The sequence below is a fragment of the Gallinula chloropus genome, assembly GCF_964237585.1.
Source record: "Gallinula chloropus genome assembly, chromosome: 1".
NCBI classification, from domain to species: domain Eukaryota; kingdom Metazoa; phylum Chordata; class Aves; order Gruiformes; family Rallidae; genus Gallinula; species Gallinula chloropus.
The window spans coordinates 77342088-77364135 of NC_140085.1; the positions used below are offsets into that span (position 1 = coordinate 77342088).

Here is a 22048-nt window from a genome sequence, read left to right on the forward strand (position 1 = left end):
CAAATTTATTTAATACCAAATATTGTCAAACTGCAAAAAAGATGCATTACAAAGTGATACGGGAAAATACAATAAATTAAAAGGAAAACCCCCAAATCACCTGGTCTTTGAATTCATTTTATTGTTCCTATCTGTCTTGTCACAGCTTTTTACAAAATTAATCATATGTATCTTGTGTCATGGTGTTATTACATTGCATGAAATGCATAGAGCTATTCAGTACACTGAGTGGTGAGAAACTGGCAGAAACCTAAAAAGGCTGTGTTTTATTTGAGTTTCCTTTGGACGATACTCTTGTGGTCTCTTTGATTGCAATGACTTTTTGTTGTTGTTTTTATGTTAAGGTTGTGCTATAACAGAGCTACTTGAAAAGGAAGCTCTAACCACAACATTCCCTGTCCTAAGTGTTACAGGTTGAATTCTTGAGATGCCTGGAGCCTGGAGCTGATTTGTCCTTCCACCTTCCTCCTGCCCCGTGCTGCACTGCTTGCAGGAGTGAGTGATGTGCAGAATATCCCTGCACCTTCCAGGTTACCAAGCTGGTGTTGGTGCACCAGCTCCTATCAGGCTGGTACCGTGGTGGAGAGGCCTGAGTTGCAGCCCCCCCCACTACCCCTCACTCACAGAAGGAAGCTGAGGGGTAGCAGCGGCTGTTGCAGCTTGACAAGGAGGGATGGAGCGGAGGGGCAGCCATAAAATGGGCTTCTCGTCAAGGGAGCAAGCTGCCCCTCCCCAGCCATAACAAAGCCCCTCACCCAAGTGGCACTGACTCAGCAGGACAAACGGTGAGCAGTGTTTTCAGAGCTGTACAAGTGCTGAAATGGTTGACTTTCTTTTGGTATTCACAGTGGAAAATTACTTGAAGGTGAACGTTTTTGGGGTGGCTACTAAGATACAGCTTCACTGATGACAAATTTTTGCCTGGAACACCACTCACTGGGTAAAGTCATGCTAGAGATCTCAGTCTTCCTAAAGCCTAGTTTCCTTTTCTGGCCAGTAAGTTGTCTGAATTAAACAGTCACTATTGAGAAAATTCTCTTTCCTGCTCTTTGTCCCACAGGTGCCTCTCTCCCCGCTGGCTGAGAGGGTCTCGTCTTGTGGAGAAGACCTTTTCCGGAGAACCCAAAGGACAGCAACACTGAAGAAAATGGACACTGTGCCCAACACCAAAGTCAGCCCCAGGTACACGTACCTGAGAGAGAAATGATTGATCAGAGCCTATTTCAAAGGCAACACACGACTAGAAGGCATCAAGGACACATTCATATTTTCATGTGGTAAGGCTGAGTAAGAAAGCTCTCCAGTCAAGGTGGTGACCCTGGAGATGAGTTTGCAAGCTCATCCCGGTCAGCTATTATGTTATGTGTGGCCAGGAAAGCGTCTCTGGCATTTACTGACCTCCTCCTCCCCAGTGTGCTGCAGTGAGAATAGCACTGATATTTCTACAGCAATTACTTTATTTTGTTTGCTTGCCTCATAAACAGCATCAGTGATACTAAGCCCGTTTGGTGGTACTTTTGCTTTCCAGGCATAATGACAGTAGCAACAGCAGCAACAATATCATCATAATGCTCTGCTAGTCATGAGTCTTAACCAAGCTTTTTTGTTCTTTCTTCAAATATTCAAAACAAGAGATACCCTCCCTTCATGTCTTTCCTGGGGCTGGGGGGGAAGGGCAACTTGTTCTCTCATTTTCCTTTTACCATTGCTATTCCATCCCCCAGTTCTGAAAATGCCTTTCATGAATGCAGCTCAGGTAATCACTCTCTTCTAGCAATACAGTGATTAAGACAACACTGCACTTCAGCCTCTAAATAAGCCAAGTGTGCTTTGTGGCACCCTTCCCTTTTTTGTGGTCCAGCTGCAACATGGAGAAATGATGAGATTTAACACCCTTTTACTTATTTACTTACTAATTTACTTACACACAACCACACCACCACCACCCCCCCCCCCCCCCCCCCAGCAGAGATGTTAAAAAACAGGGTAAGCTTTATCATAAAGTTGAGGTGTTGACTTTTTTGGGGGCAAAAAATCAAGTGACACAAACATATACTGAAATAACATGACACACACACACACACACCCCCACCCCTAAATAAAGAGACTAAACCGTAAGAGAATGCTAAAACCCGAGTGTTACTGTTAATATTGCTAGTCAGACTCATTTGGCATCAAATCTTTCACTCACATATTCTGACAGAAATTCTTCTGCCAGTGCCAGGTGTAGACACTTGTTTAAAGAACACAAGTCAAAGAGTGACTGGAGAAGAGCTGTTACCTGAGTGCACTGGAGTTGTAGAGTCTGCATGCTCCTCTTCCTCCACATTTTTTGCTTCCCCATTTCAGGCAAGTGGTATCTATGGCCACCCCAAAATACACTGGGGCTGGAATTCCCGCTGGGTGTATTTAACAAATAAATAGAGGCAAGAATGTTACTTTCCAGGGTGATCAGCTCTGATCTAGAGACACGTTCATGTCAAACATTAAATAAATCATTCAAACAGCAATGACACTTCTGTGCTGTTTGCTGGTTTGAGAAGTTGTGCCTTGTGCAGCACAGGCACACACCACCCTTTCCTCCCTCTAGGGGGAATTTGGGGTGGGGAGGAAATGCAGCCCAACATCAAAAAGCCTATGGAAGTCAGCGGAAGGAGTGCTGGCCATGGCTTGGTTTCCTCACCCTGCGGGACCCCGTTGGGGAAAAAAAAAGTAGGTACTTCTCTTTTCTTGAGAGTGATGTTTGTTGTTGGATAAGGAGAGACAGGAAGTGATTTTGATGGTGGCTTCATAGTCTGAAGGATCACTTGTCACCTCTACCCACATCAGCCATGTATATTTTTATTACAACCTAGACACGGTTATACAATTCATGACATAGAAAGCTGCCTCCTCTTACCAACCCTTTTCTTAGTTGTTTTAAAAAGAATTCATACAATATTAACCTGTCATTTAGCCATCATTCTTTCCAACAACCAAAGTTTAAGTCTAGGATAAACTATTAGTAAGGAGTATATTAAAATAGGCCCAAGAGTACAAACAGACTTACCAAGCACTCTTATTGCCAGGGTATAGATACCAAGGGCAAATGATTTCAAATGTGGTTTAATGCATCTAAAAATAATTTAAAAATGGTGTTAAATAGTAATAAGGAATTGACTGTGGATAATTTGAACACATACAAAGCAAGAGGAAGGAAAAAATATGACTTTTTCCTCCTTACTGACACCGACTGTAACAGAATTACAGAAATATGTAAATAATGTGATAAAATCAGAACAGTATATAGGGATTCTGAATGTCTATATTCAATATCACATTTTAAGAAGGCAGTGTCTTCTTGAATAATATCAGCACTTAGAAGTTACTAACGTAGGATAAGAAAATGGCCTGTGAAATCACACATCATTGGGAAGTCTTATTCAGTTAAAGACTCTCTGAAATTGTCAGTCATGACCCAGGCTAGTACAAGGTACTTAGGCACTCAACTTTCATTGCACTGTATCTAGATCAGGACCATGCCACCTGTAAAGGTGTATCCTCTGAGCCATTCTCTGACAGAAACAATCCTTTCCATTCTGACTTTTCTGAGCTTGCAACAGGGGGCCACCACAGACATCAGTCCTTCTGGCTCTGGATCAGCCCTGCTCCAGCCTTGGCTCATCACCCGGCCTCTTCTAGGAGAGTGGAGGTGGTGGGAATGAGAGCAGCTACCTTTCACAGCCATGCTCACAGCCGTGTGAGTATGGAGTCACTCAAATTAGTAGGGCTCATCTGCTGCACCTCAAGTGGTATGTTTCACTCAGTGTGTATCAGACTGTATTGCAATACCTGATCTAGCAGGAACCTGAGCACATGTTTTACTTTCAGCATGCGAGTAGTCCCAGTCACGTGATTAAACTGGGACATGCTTGATGCGTGGGGTAACACAATTGTATCATTAGGGCAATTAATTGATAAAACTCCCTGTTGCCACAGTCTTTCTGTTCAATACAAAACCAGAAAAAAATATCTGAAATCCAGTTGTCGCTCTGGATAGACAGAGCACTTTGGAAGTGCAGTCTCTGAACTGGGGTGCACTCAGCTTCTGCAGAAATTCATGTGATTGGGAATATCCTTTAAAAAATAGTAGAGATCACAGAACTAGCTTTTTTTTTTTTGTTCCCCATCAGTGACGTTTTATTGTTTCTCAAAATAGCTGCATTAAGAACCAGTATTTGAAATTATATTCAGGTCATCTTCCCTTAATTTATTGAAAGTGAAGGACATATATGGAAAACAAGACTGAGGTACCATGGTCAAAAAAATCTTTGTGTGCATCTCAGTCATCTGAGCACTTCATTTTCTAATGCCCTGGTCATGGATTATCATCACACAGTCTCTTATATTCTGGTTTGTACAGGCACTGCCATCTATGCAGACATGAATGTAACATGATTTTGAGCTGGAAGGACACTGTTGTGCCCTCCTATCAGATACACGCTACACAAACAAGCCTCAGCCTAGAAGTCCTTTTAATCAAAGACAAGGGCTCAAAAAGCAAAAAAAGAAAAAAAAAAAAGAAAATAAAACCAGTAAGTGGATGTTTATTATGTGTTCCCTGGATTTATATCCTGAAAAAAACCCCACATTTTCAGATGGAAGAAAAGTCGTTTGAGCATTGGTATTGTATTTGCACGGAAACACAAGGTCTTTGAGACCCTGAGTGCAAGCCAAACCTCTCAGGGAGATCTGAGACTTCCTTTTTACTGCCTAATCACCTGCAATTAATAGCTTCTGTTTGAACAACAGCTATCTGAATTGCAGAGGGCTTTTTTTTCCTCCAAAACGTCAGGGCTTTCCCAAGTTCCTTGGCAATTGTAATTAGTCTAACACCACTAAAAAGACATTTCAGCAAATGAGTCAGTCACTAGAACTAAGCATATGTCAATGATTTCAGTCATGTAAACCCCAGAAGTAATTGTCACTAAATCTTACAGGCTTTTAAGGGATTTAGCTGTATTTGTGCTCCATGGCAGGTGCAACGATATTTGCTCATCTGAAAACATGAGCTTGCTTAAGTGCTGGAATCTTATCAGAGCTGACTGAATACTGAATTATTTCAAAGACAGATAACAAAAAATACTTAATGAAATCTGCAACTTGACCGTGGGGCTATTTGCTTTGAAAGAGCATTTATTTCCTTACTGGGAACAGAAGCACACTTTCAGTTCAGACATATTTTCAGGGAAAGTCAGTCATTGATGGATTTCAGAAAAGCAAGCGTGAGCTTAAAGGGGAATTGTGCCCACAGGTCAGTCACAGAGGGGGAAAAAACCCCAAAACAACCAAATTATTTAACTATTTAACTTACTGAAACATGTTTTATTTAGTCCCTCTTCAGATTCAGGTGCCTTCAATCCAGCAGAAAAACACATAACTTCCCATTTTCAATTAAATGGCTTTCAAAGTAAAATGATTTCCAACAGAAATAAAAGCTTTGGAGCAAAAGCAATAAAGCTGTTTTGCTGATTTCATATAACAAAAAGGTTTAGTATCATTATTGAAAACCTCTCTAAGCTTTTCTAAATAAATCCATTAAGCACTAAGTCCCTTGGGAGCAATTTCTTACGGCTGAGAACTGCAGGAAACTGTGTGATTTACACTCATAGGTCTTCAACTTTGAAAGTCTCCCCCCAGACACTTCTGCAGTGGAGACAATATGGAAAGCAAGAGGTTGAGCGTGGCAACCACACCTGCACATTTTATATCATCGGTTTTATGGATAGAGAAGGGACATCACATGGAGGGCAAGGGGAAGGAAACTGCATTCCTGTATAGCCCCATGCTCATATTTGTACAACAGAAAATCCCTCTGAGTCAGGAGCAACCACAGAGGGGAACCTGGAGGAAATCCCAAAGGCTTTGCTACAAGCTCTCAACTTATCCATCACCCTCCTTGGTGCAGGGACAGTTTCAGTGGTTCATAAGGTTCAGTAAAAATTGGTGGAAATGGATTTTAATGTAATTGTTCTTCTTGGAGGGACTCCTTGGAGAGAGAGATAGAGAGACCATGTGTTTCTGAGTAGTCAATGGCAACCCTACAAGATGAGCTGGGAAAAGCTGTGCCACTTACATAGTGTCAGTGACCTCATGGGCAGCATTTGTAGAGGGCAGTGGAGAAGGGTCCTCACCTCAACCATTTTGGAAAGTCTGCGTGACTATTACTGTTGGTCCAAGGGCTGTGCTGGAACCATAGCTGAAGTTACATTTCTTTATTTAGGTTTTTCCACATAGCCTAGGTGCAGCCAGTTCTAGTACTGGCTTTTCCCACATGATACAAAGATGTTGGCAATGGGACAGGGCCTGTTTCCGAAAATTTAATTCAGAAAGAAAGAGAGTTTTGGGGTAAGAAAACACAATAATAAAAAAGATTAGTTAAAGTGTGTTTACCATTATTTTTGTTTGAGGAGTAGAATGTACTCATCTGGAAATAATTTGGAAAGAGGAACCGAGAAAGAAAGCTTTCCAAAACAGAGTGGAGCCACACTTAGAATCCAAAAATTGCAAGAAGCTGACAAAAATCCAGATTAATGGCTGGAAGTATTATATTCCTTTTGCACTTTCTAAAATTAGCTTAAAAGCTTACACTGGGTGATGGACAAATAGTTCCAGCAGTTAAATACTGGAACAATCCCTTGGGACAAGCATTTAATAAACCCGTGATTATTACTACAGAAAAAAAACCAACCCCACATCTCACGCTAAATCTGTCTTTGTTTTGAAGAGAGAAATCTGGGACAGAACAATTACATGCAACCATAAAATGGTCTAGAGGAGAAGATTTGAGTGTACATTGAGGGTTTGAGTTAGGTCACCTCTGTGTAGCTGTGCATCTGTATCCATAGCAAGTGAGGAAAACTGGGCACCTATAAGCACACACGTGCACACGCTGGCATGTGCAGATCTAATTTCCATTTGCACACAGGGGTCATTTAACACCATTCTGGTAATGTAAAAGGCATTAAGGGAAGAGGAATTTGGTATGAATGATAACCAGGCCTCCTGTAAGGTGTTTATAAGCAGAAAGGTGTTGCTGGTAGAGATAATCATAAACACATGGTTGCTTCAACAGTAGAAAACTCATTGTCAAATTATGAGGGTGCCTTTCAGCAGTAAAAAAAGGAAAAAAAATACATTTAAAAGCACCTTGCAGAGCTGAAAACATTTCACATAAGGGGGAAAGTTGGGGTAAGGTGGGATGGAGACCCAGCTTACACACATCAAAACACCTTGAAGACATCTGGCAGTGCTAGCAGAAGTGATTTCTTACCTTAGGAGCAGTATGTATCCGGGTGTGCCACCTACTGACAAAGTATATGAAGTGATAACTGATATTACTAGGAAATACAGAAACATTTTTGGACACTCATTTCCTTTTTGACATGGTCCCACCACAGCTGAGGAGCTTCGTGAAGGAGATTCCAACGGTCCCACGCAGCTGCAGTTAAAAAATACCTGGAAGACAGCAGGCAAAAGTGTGTAATAACCTAAACGGTGGAGAAATGGGCATGCAGGGGATTGCACATCATGATTTTCCAGGTAGCCAAAAGTTTACATCCAAACTGGAAAATATTTTTCAAAAGGAAAAAGCTTGTTCACTGAAGGAAGAACTTATAAAGAAAGTATCCACTGTTTATTAATGTATTTGCTGTGGTTTTTAAACAAGCTTGGCAGTCAGTAGCTAAGAAAAACTCTTCCTACATTCTCTGCTTGGGATTTCTGCTGGAAGCACCAGTTAAGAAAGTTAAATGTGGGTGGAATGTTGCTGAAAAAAACCCAAACCTGAGGACTTTAGGGCTGGAGAGGATCAGGACTTGAGCCTTACTCAACTTCAAACCGCTTACTCCGACAGAACTGGTCGCACTAGGAAAACTACCCCCTGAGGCAGAGAAAGGAAGGATTGCCTTACGGTGTTTTTCCCGCTGCCGTTGGATGCCTGGCAGCCGGCGAGGCAAGCGGAAATGTAGGTGACTCCATTTTCCCCGCAGATGGGGTCCCAGTCGTGCTTGGAGCACGCGCAGCCCGAGTTGCACTCCGAAAACACGGCTTGCTCCTGATCAGTCGTCTGTTTGGTTCTGGGGGGGAAAGAGAAGCTGCAATGATGTTTTTCTAGCAGATGTGGAAGAAATCATTCTCGAGTCATGGGCTGTGCTCGTTGCCAGGCGGGCCTGGCCAGACCTGCTGTCTGCAGACCAGAAGGGCAGCGTCTCTTCACATCCACGCAGCTCTGTGAATTCTTATTTCTTCTTGTTATCAAAAGGCTTTCCTAATATCACACCACCTACCACAAGATAGTAGCTACTTTAGTAAGGGGGACAGCTAAAAAAATTTATGCATTTTTTCATATGTTTTTGAGGTTTTAGTTACCCTGAGGCTCAATGCACTTTTAACAAAGCTGGACAAAACGATTACTCCAGTGACAAGAGGGGCAGTAAGTTACTGATGGGAAACAGAGCTACCTGCCATCCTCAGCCAGCAGCTGAAGTCACCAGCGGAGCAGCTCCTGGGGCTGCTATGGAGTCAGTGCTGGAAACACTTCCCAAAAAGTGAACATTAAAGAGTAAACAGCATGTGACCAAAAAATTGCTAGCCACAGATGTACCTCACAGTTAACGCCATGGGTAATTCAGGGTTAATCCATGAATCCTTCAATTTTGGGTTCAGAGGCTATTAAATGCCCTGAGTTGTTCAGCAGCACACAGAGGTAAGGAACAATTAATTGAATCTCACCCCCCACTACTGAGGTCCTCACATTTCCAGAAATCTCTAGGCTCAAAGGATGGGTCCCATGGCAATAATAATTAAAAAGTAATCAGAAAAATAATCTGCACTAGTGGTGTAAACCCCTCTGGGATGAGGGCAACAATCAAAAACAGGTTCTGAAACAATGCCCGCTGGAATAGATGGAGCCGTTTCCACCACTTTGAATTAAATTTCTAGGAAGCATATTTAGGTCAGTCACTCTATTTTCAATAATATATACTTTGTGGAGTACAATGAGGAAGGATCTTGGTTTTCAATAGCTTTTTATACCAAAGTGTGCCCTTCCCAGCATACCCATGGTAGGAAATGGTCAGTCCGGCCACATCCGAGTTCTCACAGCCCATTGCAAATAATGAGAGGAGCAAAAGGTAACCAAAGAAAGATGATCCCAGGGAGAGTTTTGCAGCCCCTAAAACATTTATTCTGAATTTTTTCATGATCAGTCCCCCAGAGAATATGCCAAAGGCCACAGCAGGAATGTTGATAAGACCTGCAATCAAACAGAAGAATCTGTATTAATGAAAACCCCAGCTCAATGGACAGCAGCAGCAATAAGATGAAGCAAGAAAACATAAAAGATCTTCGGTCGAGGCATTTTATTTGTCCAGACTTGGATTGTTCCTATGAAGGTGCTGGTACTGTTTTTAAAAACTGCCAGGGAAATGCTTCTTTGCTAGTTCTTTAACAGACAGACTATGCATAAGGTTTAGATCATGATCTTCCAATTTCTTAAGCCAGGTGGTTTCCTCCACTGTTAAGTTTGTAAGTGGAGGTATCATTGTAGCGTTAATTCAAATACTCTCAGTGTTGTTTCTCACAAGAGCTGCTCTGGGCACAGAGAAGTTACCTGTGGTATCGTGCTACTCTGGGCAGCCAAGACAGCCACAGCCCCATTGCACAGTTTGTGGCTTTGCTATAGACCTTCCCTGTGTCCTTCACCCATATAGCAACAGTAGGAACACGAGGGGCCACTGTGGAGCTGCCCCACTCTGGCTTCCCATGGCAGCTCCTCTCCTTCCCTTTTCCACTGACAGGAGTAGCCTGACCTGATCATTCAATTTTGGCAAATTCAATTTTACATACAGTGTTATGAAAGCCAGGACAAGACTTGCTTTTTGGTTTTATTCAGCCACGAAAGTGATAATGCCCTAGAAGAAGTCTCTGAGAGGGAGACTGTGGAATTTCTCTGGTTTGGTTGTTGAAATGCTCCCTTAGGTAAGTGCTGCAACTGCAGAAAGACACTTAAACCCTATGGGCTCTTTTGTATCAGGCGTCGGGCAATCAAGTGGAAGAGCATCAAAGGAAAGATGAAACATTGGGTGACCATTAATCCTTATCTGGACAGCTTTGCTCAAAGCAGTGTCTGTATTGATAGACATGGACAACAAGACCCCAAAAACTTCCAACCAGTACATGCAAAAATAAGAGACGAAAATGGAGACTGACATAAATGATACCACACAGTCAAAGAAGGTGCCCTTTGCTGTATTTCACTGCTACTGAAAATTGTTTCCCCAGCTTTCCCAGCAAACTGCAGCACATTAAATTCCACCTCCCCTTCCACAGAGCTGCACATGCAGTTTGCAGCCTTTAATCCACACTGGCACACCTAAGGGTGCTGAGTTGAGTGAGCCTACAAAACTCAAAGCATACCAAAACATACACATGTTCATATTCCAGACAAAGTTTCCTCTTTCAGGGGACTGGAGGTATTATAACATGATTTCAAGTGACTTGGTATAAATCACCAGTTTACGACACTAGAATCTCATCTGCCTGCCAGGAAGTGCACTGGGATCCCTTAAATTTCTGGCTCCAGTGTTTGATTCACACATACACATGGGGGAAAAAAATAAAATTAGTGCTTAGAAGAGACTCTAGTAGGTACACTGGATGTTGGGAAAGATCTTTACTCTGTCTAGCAAACCCAGGAGTCAGTATCTTGGTGGACAGACTACATGAGCTCAGGGCAGTTACTTTCAAGGTTCTGGAAGCTTCACTGGGGTCACATTTCTCACTCTGCATGCATGTGAAAATGGTACTTCAGGGGATTTAGAAGCTGTGTCCAAAACACCACACATGAAGAGGTTTCCCCCTTCTCTTTTGCTTGTAAGAGGGGACTGGGATTGGAACTGAGAGCTGTATGATGCACCAGAAAGTACCCGCACTCTGCACCTATGCACCCCTTTTATCCATGCCTTTGTCTCATAGCCTCACAGATAACTTCATTGCTTGATGTCAGCATCGGGGGGGTGGGTGGGTGGGTGGGGGGGGGTGGGTGGGCAAGCAAAGTGTGTGTATTTAAGGAAAAAACATACAAACACAGTAGGAATCAGTTTACTTTCTTGCACATTCCTTGGGTTGTGATGACCTACCCTCCTACGACCTCCAGCTGATTGATTTTGACAGTGCTTCAGATTGCTCTGACAATACTGATGTCTGTCAGAGAGATTGTCACAGAAATTGTTTTAAAAAACCCCAACAAACACAAAAAAAAGAACACACACACACACACACCAAAAAAAGAAAAAGAAATAGGAAAAGAGCCGGGGAAAGGGAAATAGACCCCGCTAGTTCTAGTCAGCCTTCAGCGTTCTTAGCCAGGGTGGATTGGGAGAGAAAGGAACTGGAGGAGGGAAAAAACGCCTTATCACAGGGACAGCCACGCAGCTGGGATCCTTCCCCAGCCAAGCCATCACACATTCTCTCTGTTGGATATAGTCCCTATGTTTTTGTGAAATCAGATGGATCTTAATCCTCACTCAGTTCGCACATACCTGAAAGCTTAGCTCCAGAAAATCTGTGAATAGAATGAGAAGTACTGTACTGAATGTAGGGATTGTTTTCTGGACTTTCTCTGCTATCCACTATGCTTGAAGATTTCTCCTTGCTCTGAGGAGTTTCGTGCCAGGAAATTCCAGCTTTCTATCTTTAAGGAATTAACATAGCACAATGGATCACTACAGCTTTTCTGCATATATATACCTCCGTTGCCACGCAACTAATGCTGATCTGAAACAAGGCAGCTCCCTCTGCATTGGATAGATGTAAACCTCTTTGCTGTCTAATGCTATTGAAGGCCTGCACCCCCGGAACTGAACCCCAGCCTGCACGCAGGTTCAGCGACTGGGTAGAGAAATTCACCATCCTGAAGACATCTCCAAAAATGGCCACCTCAGTACCCAAAGGAGGAAGCAACGTTTCTCTCTCTCCTGTGCTTTGTGGGAGGGCTTGGGAGATTAACCACAGTGGAGAAAAGCTCTTAGGTAAACTTAGGGCAGAAATGCCTATTTTTCCTCCACCACCATTGCACTGAGACAATGTTAAATTTTTAATGCACGTGTTGGGTGGTCACAGTTATGTCACTGACTTCCTTTTAAACACCAGCCCCTTCAGGAAGTATGAAACCATTAGCAAGATCACATCTACTTTATGGCCAGTCCTCTAGTGCTCGCTGAGCTGATCTTCATTTTGTTGAAAAAAAAAATGAAGCCAGCAAGGGACCATATCTGCCTGATGACAAATTTATGTAGAGAATTTTAAAATTAATTCTCTCTCTTTTTAATTGTTCCCTTGTGCTGTGTGTACATTATTTTTCAAATTTCTAGTAAAATGGGAAATAAGGAGTCCAATCACATGATCTTTTGCAGATTTTATCTTGCTTAGCTAAACTCAGAGCCAACTAGCGTTAAAGCAGAAATGAAATAACTTACCTCCTATGAGCTACTACTTAAACCCAGAAAAGGAAAGGAGAAGAAATAATATGCAGTTTTCCTATTATATATGCCACTCCTAAAATATCCATTTTAAAGATCTCAAGAAGCAGATATAGCATTACCTATAACAAAATTAGTTTTTGAAGATGTTTGGCCATACTGTTGCTCAATATACTTTGGCTTATATGTCACCATGCCAATTAAAGAATTGAACTGAATGATACTTGCACACAAATACAGAATGTAAACTGGGTTCCCAAAGAGGTTCTTCAGGGATGGCAAGAAGTCTGCAAGACAAAACAACAGAAATGACAACCAGGCCAGAGAGCATATAACTGCTGTGAATAATGCTTTGCAACTCATTTGCATCTTCCAAAGAAGGACTTCAGGACATTTCAGAAGGAATCCATGATGATCCTAAGATCCTCTAATGGGGGAATGTTGGAGCAAAATGCTGGGCATCAATATTCTAGAAGAGCCATCTTATATTAGGTATCTTCTTACGATCATAAAATATGACTGATTTGATTTCTGTGTGTCCTTAACAACCACAGCATCTTTCAGTTTAATCCAGGGGCAGAGGAAGATCAGCACAGATGACAGTAAGTGCAGACAATTTAGTTACAGAGTCAAGTACTGAGGGAAATTGCTTTTGGCAAAGTAGGGCCAAAGAAATGTAATTATGCAAAACAGCTCGTGTCTAAATCCAGATAGCCACTAAAGTACCGTATCTTGTCTGTGCCTATCCTTATTCTGATCAGATGTTCATGTGTTTTTCTAATGAATGACCTTAAAGAAAAAGGTTTAGCAGAATTTGAGATTGTCATCTTTCTGACACCCACATCTGCATCAGTCAAGGTCTGTGAATGAAAAATTTTTGCCAAGTGTCACATTTGCTGGGCCACCAGCGTGATTTTACAAATCTCAGCTGCAGAAATTTGGCATGCAAATGTAGGTCCAGGGAACAATGTCAAGACCCTTTTTGAGCAAACTACTTAGGAGTAGAGTGACGTTTCACAGAAAAAAGTAATCCTGTGGCTATTAAAGCATGGCCTCAGAAGGTATGAAGTGTAAAAGCTGGTGAGAGAGACTCAACAGTCAGGAGAGAAACTCTAATGACTTGCCTTTTGCCATCTCAGCAATCTTCACTTGTTGTTGGTAAGATTTGTATGGCTCCTTGTTATCCTCAGTGATGAACCTCGACTGCTCAGAAGAGGTACTGGAGTCCTTTCTGCCCTCTGGTTTTGGGAGGTGCTTTGGCAGGAACCAGAAGGGGATGCCAGCCAGGACACTAATCACACCTGCTATTAGGTAACCCAGCCACCAGGCTCCCACCCACTGCACGTCCTTGTGAGTTATTGTTATACTGTCTGGAGAAAGTTTAAAAAAAAAAAAAAAAAGGAGAAACAAATAAATGCAAATATATGTGCAGGGATTTGCTTCAGTGATATCCACACTCCTCACCCCCCGCCAGATTTAGCCATACTGTGTGTCTCTATCTGTGGCAATAAGAACTGGCTGATTTCTGTGAAACAGCAGCAGCCTTCCCCTGACACCATTGGGGGTCCCCAGCTGTGCTGCTTGCACGTCCCCAGAGAGGCTGCAAGGACCAGGACATGGGGTAGTTCAGGTGGCCATACATTTGCACAAAAGTGCCAGGGCAAAATGTGTTGGAAGGTGTTTTGTCAGGGGACCTGGTACCCATGACAAAACTGCTTCTTTAGGCAGTGACATTGTAGTACAAAAAGCCAGCAGACAACCCTCTGCAGTATCCTGAGCTCCAGCCCTGCTCCCCCCAGGTTGCTGCCTGCTGTCTCCCCAGAACGTCCTCACCAGAGCATCTTCTGGGGGAGGGAGACACCAGGCCTCCTACTTCCTCCATACCCATCCTTCTTGACAGCCTTTTCTGCATGGGGCACTGCATTGCTGTCATTCTTTTTACTTCACAAAGCGCCTGCTCTACCCCCAGCAGCCCCTTCTTGCCTAGAAGTTAACAAGAAAGTTTTTGGTCTAAGACAGGTATATTGGAGCCTGACTGAATTTTTAAACCCTGCATTTTCTGACTTACCCAGATCTACAAAGCCAATGTCAACATAAAGTTTGGCACACAAGGATCCTAGAAGAAAGCCGAATATTGGTCCTATGATTGCAACTGTTTGTACGCAGCCTGCAAGAGAAAACACAGGGCTTTCATGCTTCTGAGTTAAAAAGAGCACTGGTTCATGGTGCACCTAGGAACAAAGTATGACAAGTGATACAGTCATAATACTGACCTAGCCTTTGAGCTCTGGCACGTTAGTTACACAAGTTAGAACATTTTCAAGAAAAAAAAAAAGGAAATTAATAAAATATCCTCTGCTACACTGACACTTCAAATTGTTTTGTTACCATCCAATTAAAGGATTAAATTCAGCTCAAAGGAAAAAAGTCAGGGAACTTAATGGTCCAAACTCAATAGCAGCACCAATCTATAATTGCTAGAAACTCTTTAGCAGACTAACTTAAAGTAACTGGAAATAAAATATCAATTATTTAAGTTAACAGATCACTTTAAGTTGAGGTGGTCCCCAAATGGGCTGAAAGCTCACTTTGGTTTGGTGCCTAATGTTGTTTCAGTAAACCCTCAGCCAGACTTTCTGCAGGTTTTTAATTTGCAAAATTGATCTGAAAATCTGGGAAGACAGAATCTTCTACAGACAGAACCTGAGTTTTTTGCCTTTTGTCAGGCTGGAAATTTGTCAAGACAAGATGCTGGTGGGGAAGGATTTCTTTCTGGTAATAACTCAGGAGGGTATGCGGAGGTCTTCACATCAAGAAAACAGTGATAATAACTTTTTAGAGCCTCAGCACTGTTGTTTATAGTTCCACCTGAGTCTGGAGGGAATGTTTTGAGTGCCTGCTGAAATTCTATTTTAAGTGCTTAAAAGAGTACATGCTTTTTATCACTTTCCAGAGAACTGAATGTGCACAGAGGCTCAGCAGTCCACATCCAGAAGAATTAGGAAGATTAGGGTAACAGCAGGAACCTAAGGTCAAATTCTTTCCTCAAATTAAGATAATGGAATTGTGCTAGCATAATTAAAGGGGAACTCGGTCCCTCGAGTGCACATGACAAAAATAAACTTTAATATTGGAAATGATGCAAACAAAACAATCAGGGCAAGTTAATTCAGTAGTACTTATTCCATTATTTGGAACAACTCAGCTTTCTCAAGGGGAAAAAAACTCCATTAGGAAAAAATACAATATTTATTAAAATACAATATTTATTTTACCAATGTATAAGGCAGCGTTCTCTTCAATGGCATAATCATCAATGTATGTAATTCCCAGAGGCTGGATAGGAGTTTCACCTATTCCACGCAGAAGATTGCCCAGCAAAACATAGATCCACATGGAAGAGCCTGCTTCTTTTTCACATCCTGGGTAGATCACACAAGAGACAATAATGACTTTTTTTTCATAACCTGTTGCCACTGAATGCACAGGACTTCCAAAATACTCTTAATGTGGGAAATCAGTGTGAAAACTGTGAATAATGTTTCATGGAGTGTGGGGGATGGCAATTTTAACCCAATCAGCTTGAGGTGGACACACATTAGGCATCAACTGCCCCAACCAAAGATATAAGAAGTTGACCAGTTTTATAAATTTGTTGCCACTTCCCATTCCTTCTAACCAAAACTGGGGGCTCCCAGTGGAAGGATTTAGCAAGTGTTGATGATAGTGAACGCTGCCAGACACATCTAATCCACAGGTATAAGGATGCAAATGCACAAGTATTTTGTGACAGATAGGGTTTGATTTGCTCATCCATGGCTTATTCATGGCCAGGCATCGGGGAAGAAGGCTCCTTGGCCACGAGGATCTCAACACACCCAGAGGGGAGACAGCTTTGTGCTGTGCAAAATGGGGAGAACCAAGAAGAGGGGTCTGCAGACCGTGAGACTCAAGCAGGTACTTCCAGTGGTGTGAGGATCTAAAGGCACATTTCCTGGCAGAGGGAAGACCGTTACTTTTCAAGGTCCCCATGGAAGATTTTCTGGTGTTTCTGCAAGCCACAAAGCTGCAGAAAGTTACTGGGGGAGACAGCAAGGCTGAAGGTAAGGTTTCAGCCTGGGAAAAACCTTAGTAGTGGGGCAGTGTCAGTTATATACTTATTTTTAATGCATTTGCCTCATCCAGTAGATCTGGTTTTTTTCTGTGGGAAAGATTCATCTGATTCCCATTCAGTTTTATTTTTTTATATTCTATTGTATTAGAGCTTGTGTGAGCCTTTTGATATATTTTATTGTTTTCATCACAGTATTTAAGGGGGATTGTTCTCACCTGCATTTATTTTTGCTTGAGATTTTTCCAAGGCTGAGAGTGGAGTCTGGCTTTTATCCTGCAGACATGGAGAGACACTAACAGTCGAATTGATGGTGGAAGCAAATCTTTCATATCGATACCTGTTTGTAAACCAAAGTTGTTTTTTACTGTCCCAACTTGTAAAGAAAAAAGCAAGCAGGTCTGTTACTGCCTCGGAACATACTCCCACAGCACTTAAAGGCAAAGCTCATCTGCATCCAGTGTTGCCACCGGTGGTTTAAAGGGGATAAATAGAACTCGTTTTATCCTGTGGCAGTACATGAAAATTGTCCCTTTGCTTCTCTCTGTGCCACAGTGATGCATTTAGTATGAGTTTAGCAGGCACTTTGCTCTGCTATGACACATGAACCTCTACTAAGAGGTTATCAGATAGTAGGTGCATCCTCTGGCTTGTGTCTGATACTCAGATACTGTCTTCCTGAGTTGAGTCATCAGTTCATCACTGAAGCTTCAACAGTCCTTAAACTGTATCGAGACACGGCCAAGCATGACCACAGGCAAATAAAATGATAAACTGATTACAATGGAGAATGGCATACGTGTTATTTGCTCTGTTGTACCAAGATTTTACATGACAAAAGTTGAATTGAGTAACTGCAGCCACGTATGTGTATTCCTATGGGCCTCTTCACAATCAATGCCCAAATACTCCAGTGAGCACTTGGAAAATACCGATGGCTTTGCACTTACCGTCCCATGAAGAAGTGGGGCATCGCAATTAGGAATGTTCCAGCCGACATAATTAAGCAGCCTGCTCCAATTATTCTTGGCCTGTGAAGCTTCGCTCCAAAGTAGCTTACAAGAATTATGATTAGGAGGTTCCCTTTGAGAGTACAAAAGGAAAACTGAGTTTTATGGCTTGTTGATAAGGGACCCCCTAAAATAATGATTCCTGCTGTGTGGTATAGGCAGTGATTTCAAGGGGAGAGGGTTGAGCACGTGGGGCTGCAGTTTCTCCCTCTTTCCAGGCATTCTAACAGAAGCCCAATGCCTTCTGTGATAAGAAAACCATAAAATTTTGGATTAGCAGCTGGTGAAGAGGAGGACTGTGCCAGCCAAAGAGAACAAATAACCTGGAAAGTGGGAAAAGAGGGAATCAAACAGAGCTTTATAGGCTAAGATTTCCTTCCCATGAATTCACTTCCCAGTCCAGTGAACACCCATGAGATAAATTCAGTGATATGAAAATTTATGAGACAGTATCACACTGGCAATTTTAGTGCAAGAGGGGAGTGGATGGACTGGACAATGAATGCAGTTTACAGTTGGAGGCTTGTGCTCTTGTTGCGTAATAAATCATGACGGGCAAACGCTGTGCGGAGGCGGGTCACTGAAAAAAGGAGGGAGAGCAAATTCTCATTCAACAGTCAAAATTTCTATTAATATCAATTACCCAGACACTATGCTCATCAAATTACAAAATCTCCAGGACCTAAGTTGAATTGCTTGCATTAGCTATCCGAGCCAACATAATCATACTGACAGTCATGCTGATTTTTACTGGGTGCAACTTGCTCAGCTTCAATGATTCAAGGAGATTTGTACAGTCATTTTTCACAACAAATTGCATGTCCCCCCCTTTTTTTTTTTTCTGAAAACAAAAATGAGTTTCTATGGCACATACCGATTTCAAAACTGCCATCAATAACGCCAACCAAAGAAGAAGGGATATCAAATCTTCTTTCTATTTGTGTGATAGTACTTTTTAGATAACTTCCCGACAGTGCTTTAGCAAAATAAACAAAAGACAATGCACCAAGAAATATCTGTGAAAGAAATTGACAGAGATTAAAAGCAGGCATTACGGAAGGCTTTACTTGATGAGTTATTTTTAAGTGATTTTTAAGTGATTTGTTCCCACTTCTTCTTTTTCCACATAACCACAGCAATGTTTCTCCTACATTTTATGAAATGCCAGATTGACGATGTGCCCGTTTCTTGTGAGCAGTGATGATAATAACAGAACTTATCAGCCACTGCTGACTTCAGGTAGATGCCAAAGCTACGGATGCTTTGAAAGATTGAGACATCTATGATCCTCCTGATCTCTCTAAGGAGGGGCTATCTCACACAGTAACAGTGAGAGTAAATGTTACGTGTGGCTTGGTGGGAGGGCGAGTTGTTGTTTGGGCATTTTTTAACATGGGCTTTTCCAGTCAACTGCATTTTTAGAGTTCAGTCCTGGTAAACTGTTCCCACTTAAGCCCCAGGTGGAAGATGCTCTCCAAAGGGGCATTACTTTCACTGCAACAGCTAGTGGCTCTTCAGTCTCTGGGAAAAGATTAGGGCTGGTTTGAAGTAACTCCTCACCCTGAAATGGGTACAGTGGGTGTGCAAGGTCCTTAGGACCAACTGTTTCACACCTGCAAAGCTATTACCTAAATTTGCCTTCACTGAACCCGGAATTCCTGAGTTTATAAGCTCCAGAGATATTCCCACACTGTGCAATCGGTCATGGAACCACAATGTTGTTTTCTACCTTCAGAAAGAGGTTGTGTTGACTGAATATATAGGGATTCTATTTGTAAAAGGTCTTAAAAGAACCCCAAGCAAAACCCATGCCCAAACCCAGAAATTAAAAGACACAGCAATGTTTCATATAAAGAGAGGTCTAGACCTTTGTCCTGCTCCTCAGTCTGGCTCGCTAAGCAATCATGCTTCCAGTAAGCAATTGCTCTGAAGCAATGTACTCACCTCCAGTGCCATACTCCTTACAACATCTCATTTGACAAGGCACATTGGTAATAGCACTGGCATCACTGTTGAATGCAAATTCTTGTGTTAAGGTTCAAATAAATCCCTGTGTCACATTCAACACACTTTATGCCGTGCTGGTTAATCCTCCTTCAGGAACACTTGTGGGTAAATAAGCAGTAAATATGGTTCTTATTTCTCTCAGTGAGGGAAAGAACTCTCAAAAAGCCCTCTAATAAAAATATTGCCATAAAATTTTACATTTTCAGTGTGTTTATCTCCTTGCACTTTAAATAGCAAAGTGAAAGCAAATAGGTTTGGTTGGTTTTGGGTTTTTTTGTGTGTGTTTTTTCCTCTGTTGTTTTGTTTTGTTTTTTTTTTTCACAGGGAAATAATATAGGTCTAACTAGAACTTCAAATGTCTCTATGTCTCTGTACTGGGTGTTAAACTGTCCCAGGAGGAAGATGGAGACTGTGTGCAGTACCCCACTTAGAGCTGGAAGAGAAAGGTGCGTGATTTCACATTCTTCCATGATTTTTTCAATGGCTGTAAGGAAACATTTCACCATATCTTTCTAGTTAATAAAAGTAATTTTAACACATGGGAATGCTAATAATTGACAAAGACAACTTGTTGAATCTGCATATTGTTTTCGTGCCATGTTGGTCAAATACAGATCTGAAGCAGACTTTTTTGTGACTTAGAAATATCTGAAACAGTTCCATACTGACTCATAAAGACACAGTTGGAACTGAAGAAGTGTTGGTTCACCAAAAGAAAAGAGATTTTCTAGCTCCTATTGGAATAAATTAGTCATATCAGTTTGGGTTCCCAGAAGTCAAAGAAATTTTGAAGGAAAGAAACTGGGCTGAAATATTATTGCTTTTCTATATTTGGAGCTAATAAGCTGATTCCTGACCAATTAATCTGTGACTGAAGGTTTATTCAAAGAGGGAATCGGATTACTGTTGCAGCAAATGGAGGAACAATGATAGAATTACTATTATACTACAAATTTAATTAATACAACTCATCTTCTATTTCAAAACAAGACTGTTTCTGAGCCTTTACCGGATTAGACAAAATGTGAGGAGATTATTCAGGAATCAAAATATTTTTATAGTAGTCATAAAACAATTAATCACTCAGAATCAAACTGTTTTGCATAATTTCTAGACTTCTGGTCACTTATTGCTGAAGTCATTGACTTTATTGGGAGATGGACTAATATCTGGAAGTAGATGCAAGTGTGTGTTTGAGAAAATAGAAATAAAAACTGTGCAAGATGAAAAGAACTGGGCAAGATCAAAGATGCATTTTCTGTATAACTCATTCTCTTCTCACTGTCTGATACATGGTGAATTACTGAGACATCACCAAAGAAAGTGTCAGCATTTTACAACCTGGTACAGGAAGCGACAGCAGGGAAATCCTAATGGTGCTTCCTATACCCTGGTGTCCCAGCCAGGCAGGGATGCTGCTCCAAGGGGAGCATTACCATTAGGTACAGCTGCATTACAAGACTTAAAGCAGGGAGCTTCCACTACCTCAAGGGAGGACTTCTCATGGGTGAGATAAATGCAGACACAGTGGTGATACTTCTGCGGTTCTGTTTCAAAGCCATCTCATGTAGAGTTCTCTTTGATTAGGAATATTACAGTAACACACTAATAACATAGCACTCAAAACATGTGGACCATAATATGAATATTGTCAGAGCCCAGAAGACTACCATAGGTACAGTCCTAAAAAAGCAATCTGTACTTACAGCTGCCTGTGGTACCTGTGTGTCCATACTCGGTTCTCAATTTCACAAAGATAGGGTGGTGCAATAAGGAGGTTATAGGGACCTTTAGGATGACCCTTGAAGACCTCATACCATGCAAGCCTCAACCAACATGTTATATCTGAACATTGCCAAGCTCTAGGCAAATCCAGATCTGAAGGAGACTAGTTTTGTGACTTAGAAAAAGCTCTAATAATCTCATACTGACTCAGCAAGACATAATCAGAACTGAAGAAAGGGATAGTTCCCCAAAAAACAAGGTTTTCTAAGTCTCTACTGGAATAATCAAAACCTCTTACTCTACCTTTATACCTCCACAACACGACTGTTTTTCCTTGGATGCAGAAGATTCCGATTTGAATGAAGATCGATCAACAGGCAGGACTGTGGTGTTTGAGAAAAAACGAGTATTTTCTTTTGATGAAATCTCCATGATGATAGCCCCTGCCTCTAAACCAGAAAAGATGGAGAACGTTTTAAAAGGGCATCCTATTAGCTCAGCCTCAAAAGCTCGTCATGTGACAGCAACACCCCGCTGTACTGTTTTCCCTACAACAGCAATTATCAAACTTCAACAACAGAATCTGACCAGTGCACTGGATGTTTAATTATGGAAATTTGCAATCCACTTGCCTATGATAATGAAGATTAAATCATACTCAGCAAACAGTCATC

The 22048-nt window shown here is 41.7% G+C and overlaps 1 protein-coding gene across 1 annotated transcript; it reads right to left on the minus strand.

Annotated features, from left to right (window-relative positions):
• Positions 1–969: 969 nt before the first annotated feature.
• LOC311205158 (solute carrier organic anion transporter family member 1C1-like) lies at positions 970–21806 on the minus strand (the record flags this gene model as incomplete). The annotated part of the gene is made up of 14 exons (XM_084279461.1): positions 970–1192; positions 2282–2399; positions 3050–3114; positions 7313–7497; positions 7952–8117; positions 9100–9295; positions 12644–12808; positions 13646–13891; positions 14590–14688; positions 15797–15943; positions 16851–16972; positions 17583–17715; positions 18517–18658; positions 21678–21806. The coding sequence occupies 14 exons, from the start codon at positions 21804–21806 to the stop codon at positions 970–972; spliced, it is 2136 nt and encodes a 711-aa protein (XP_084135587.1).
• Between the last annotated feature and the right edge of the window lie 242 nt (positions 21807–22048).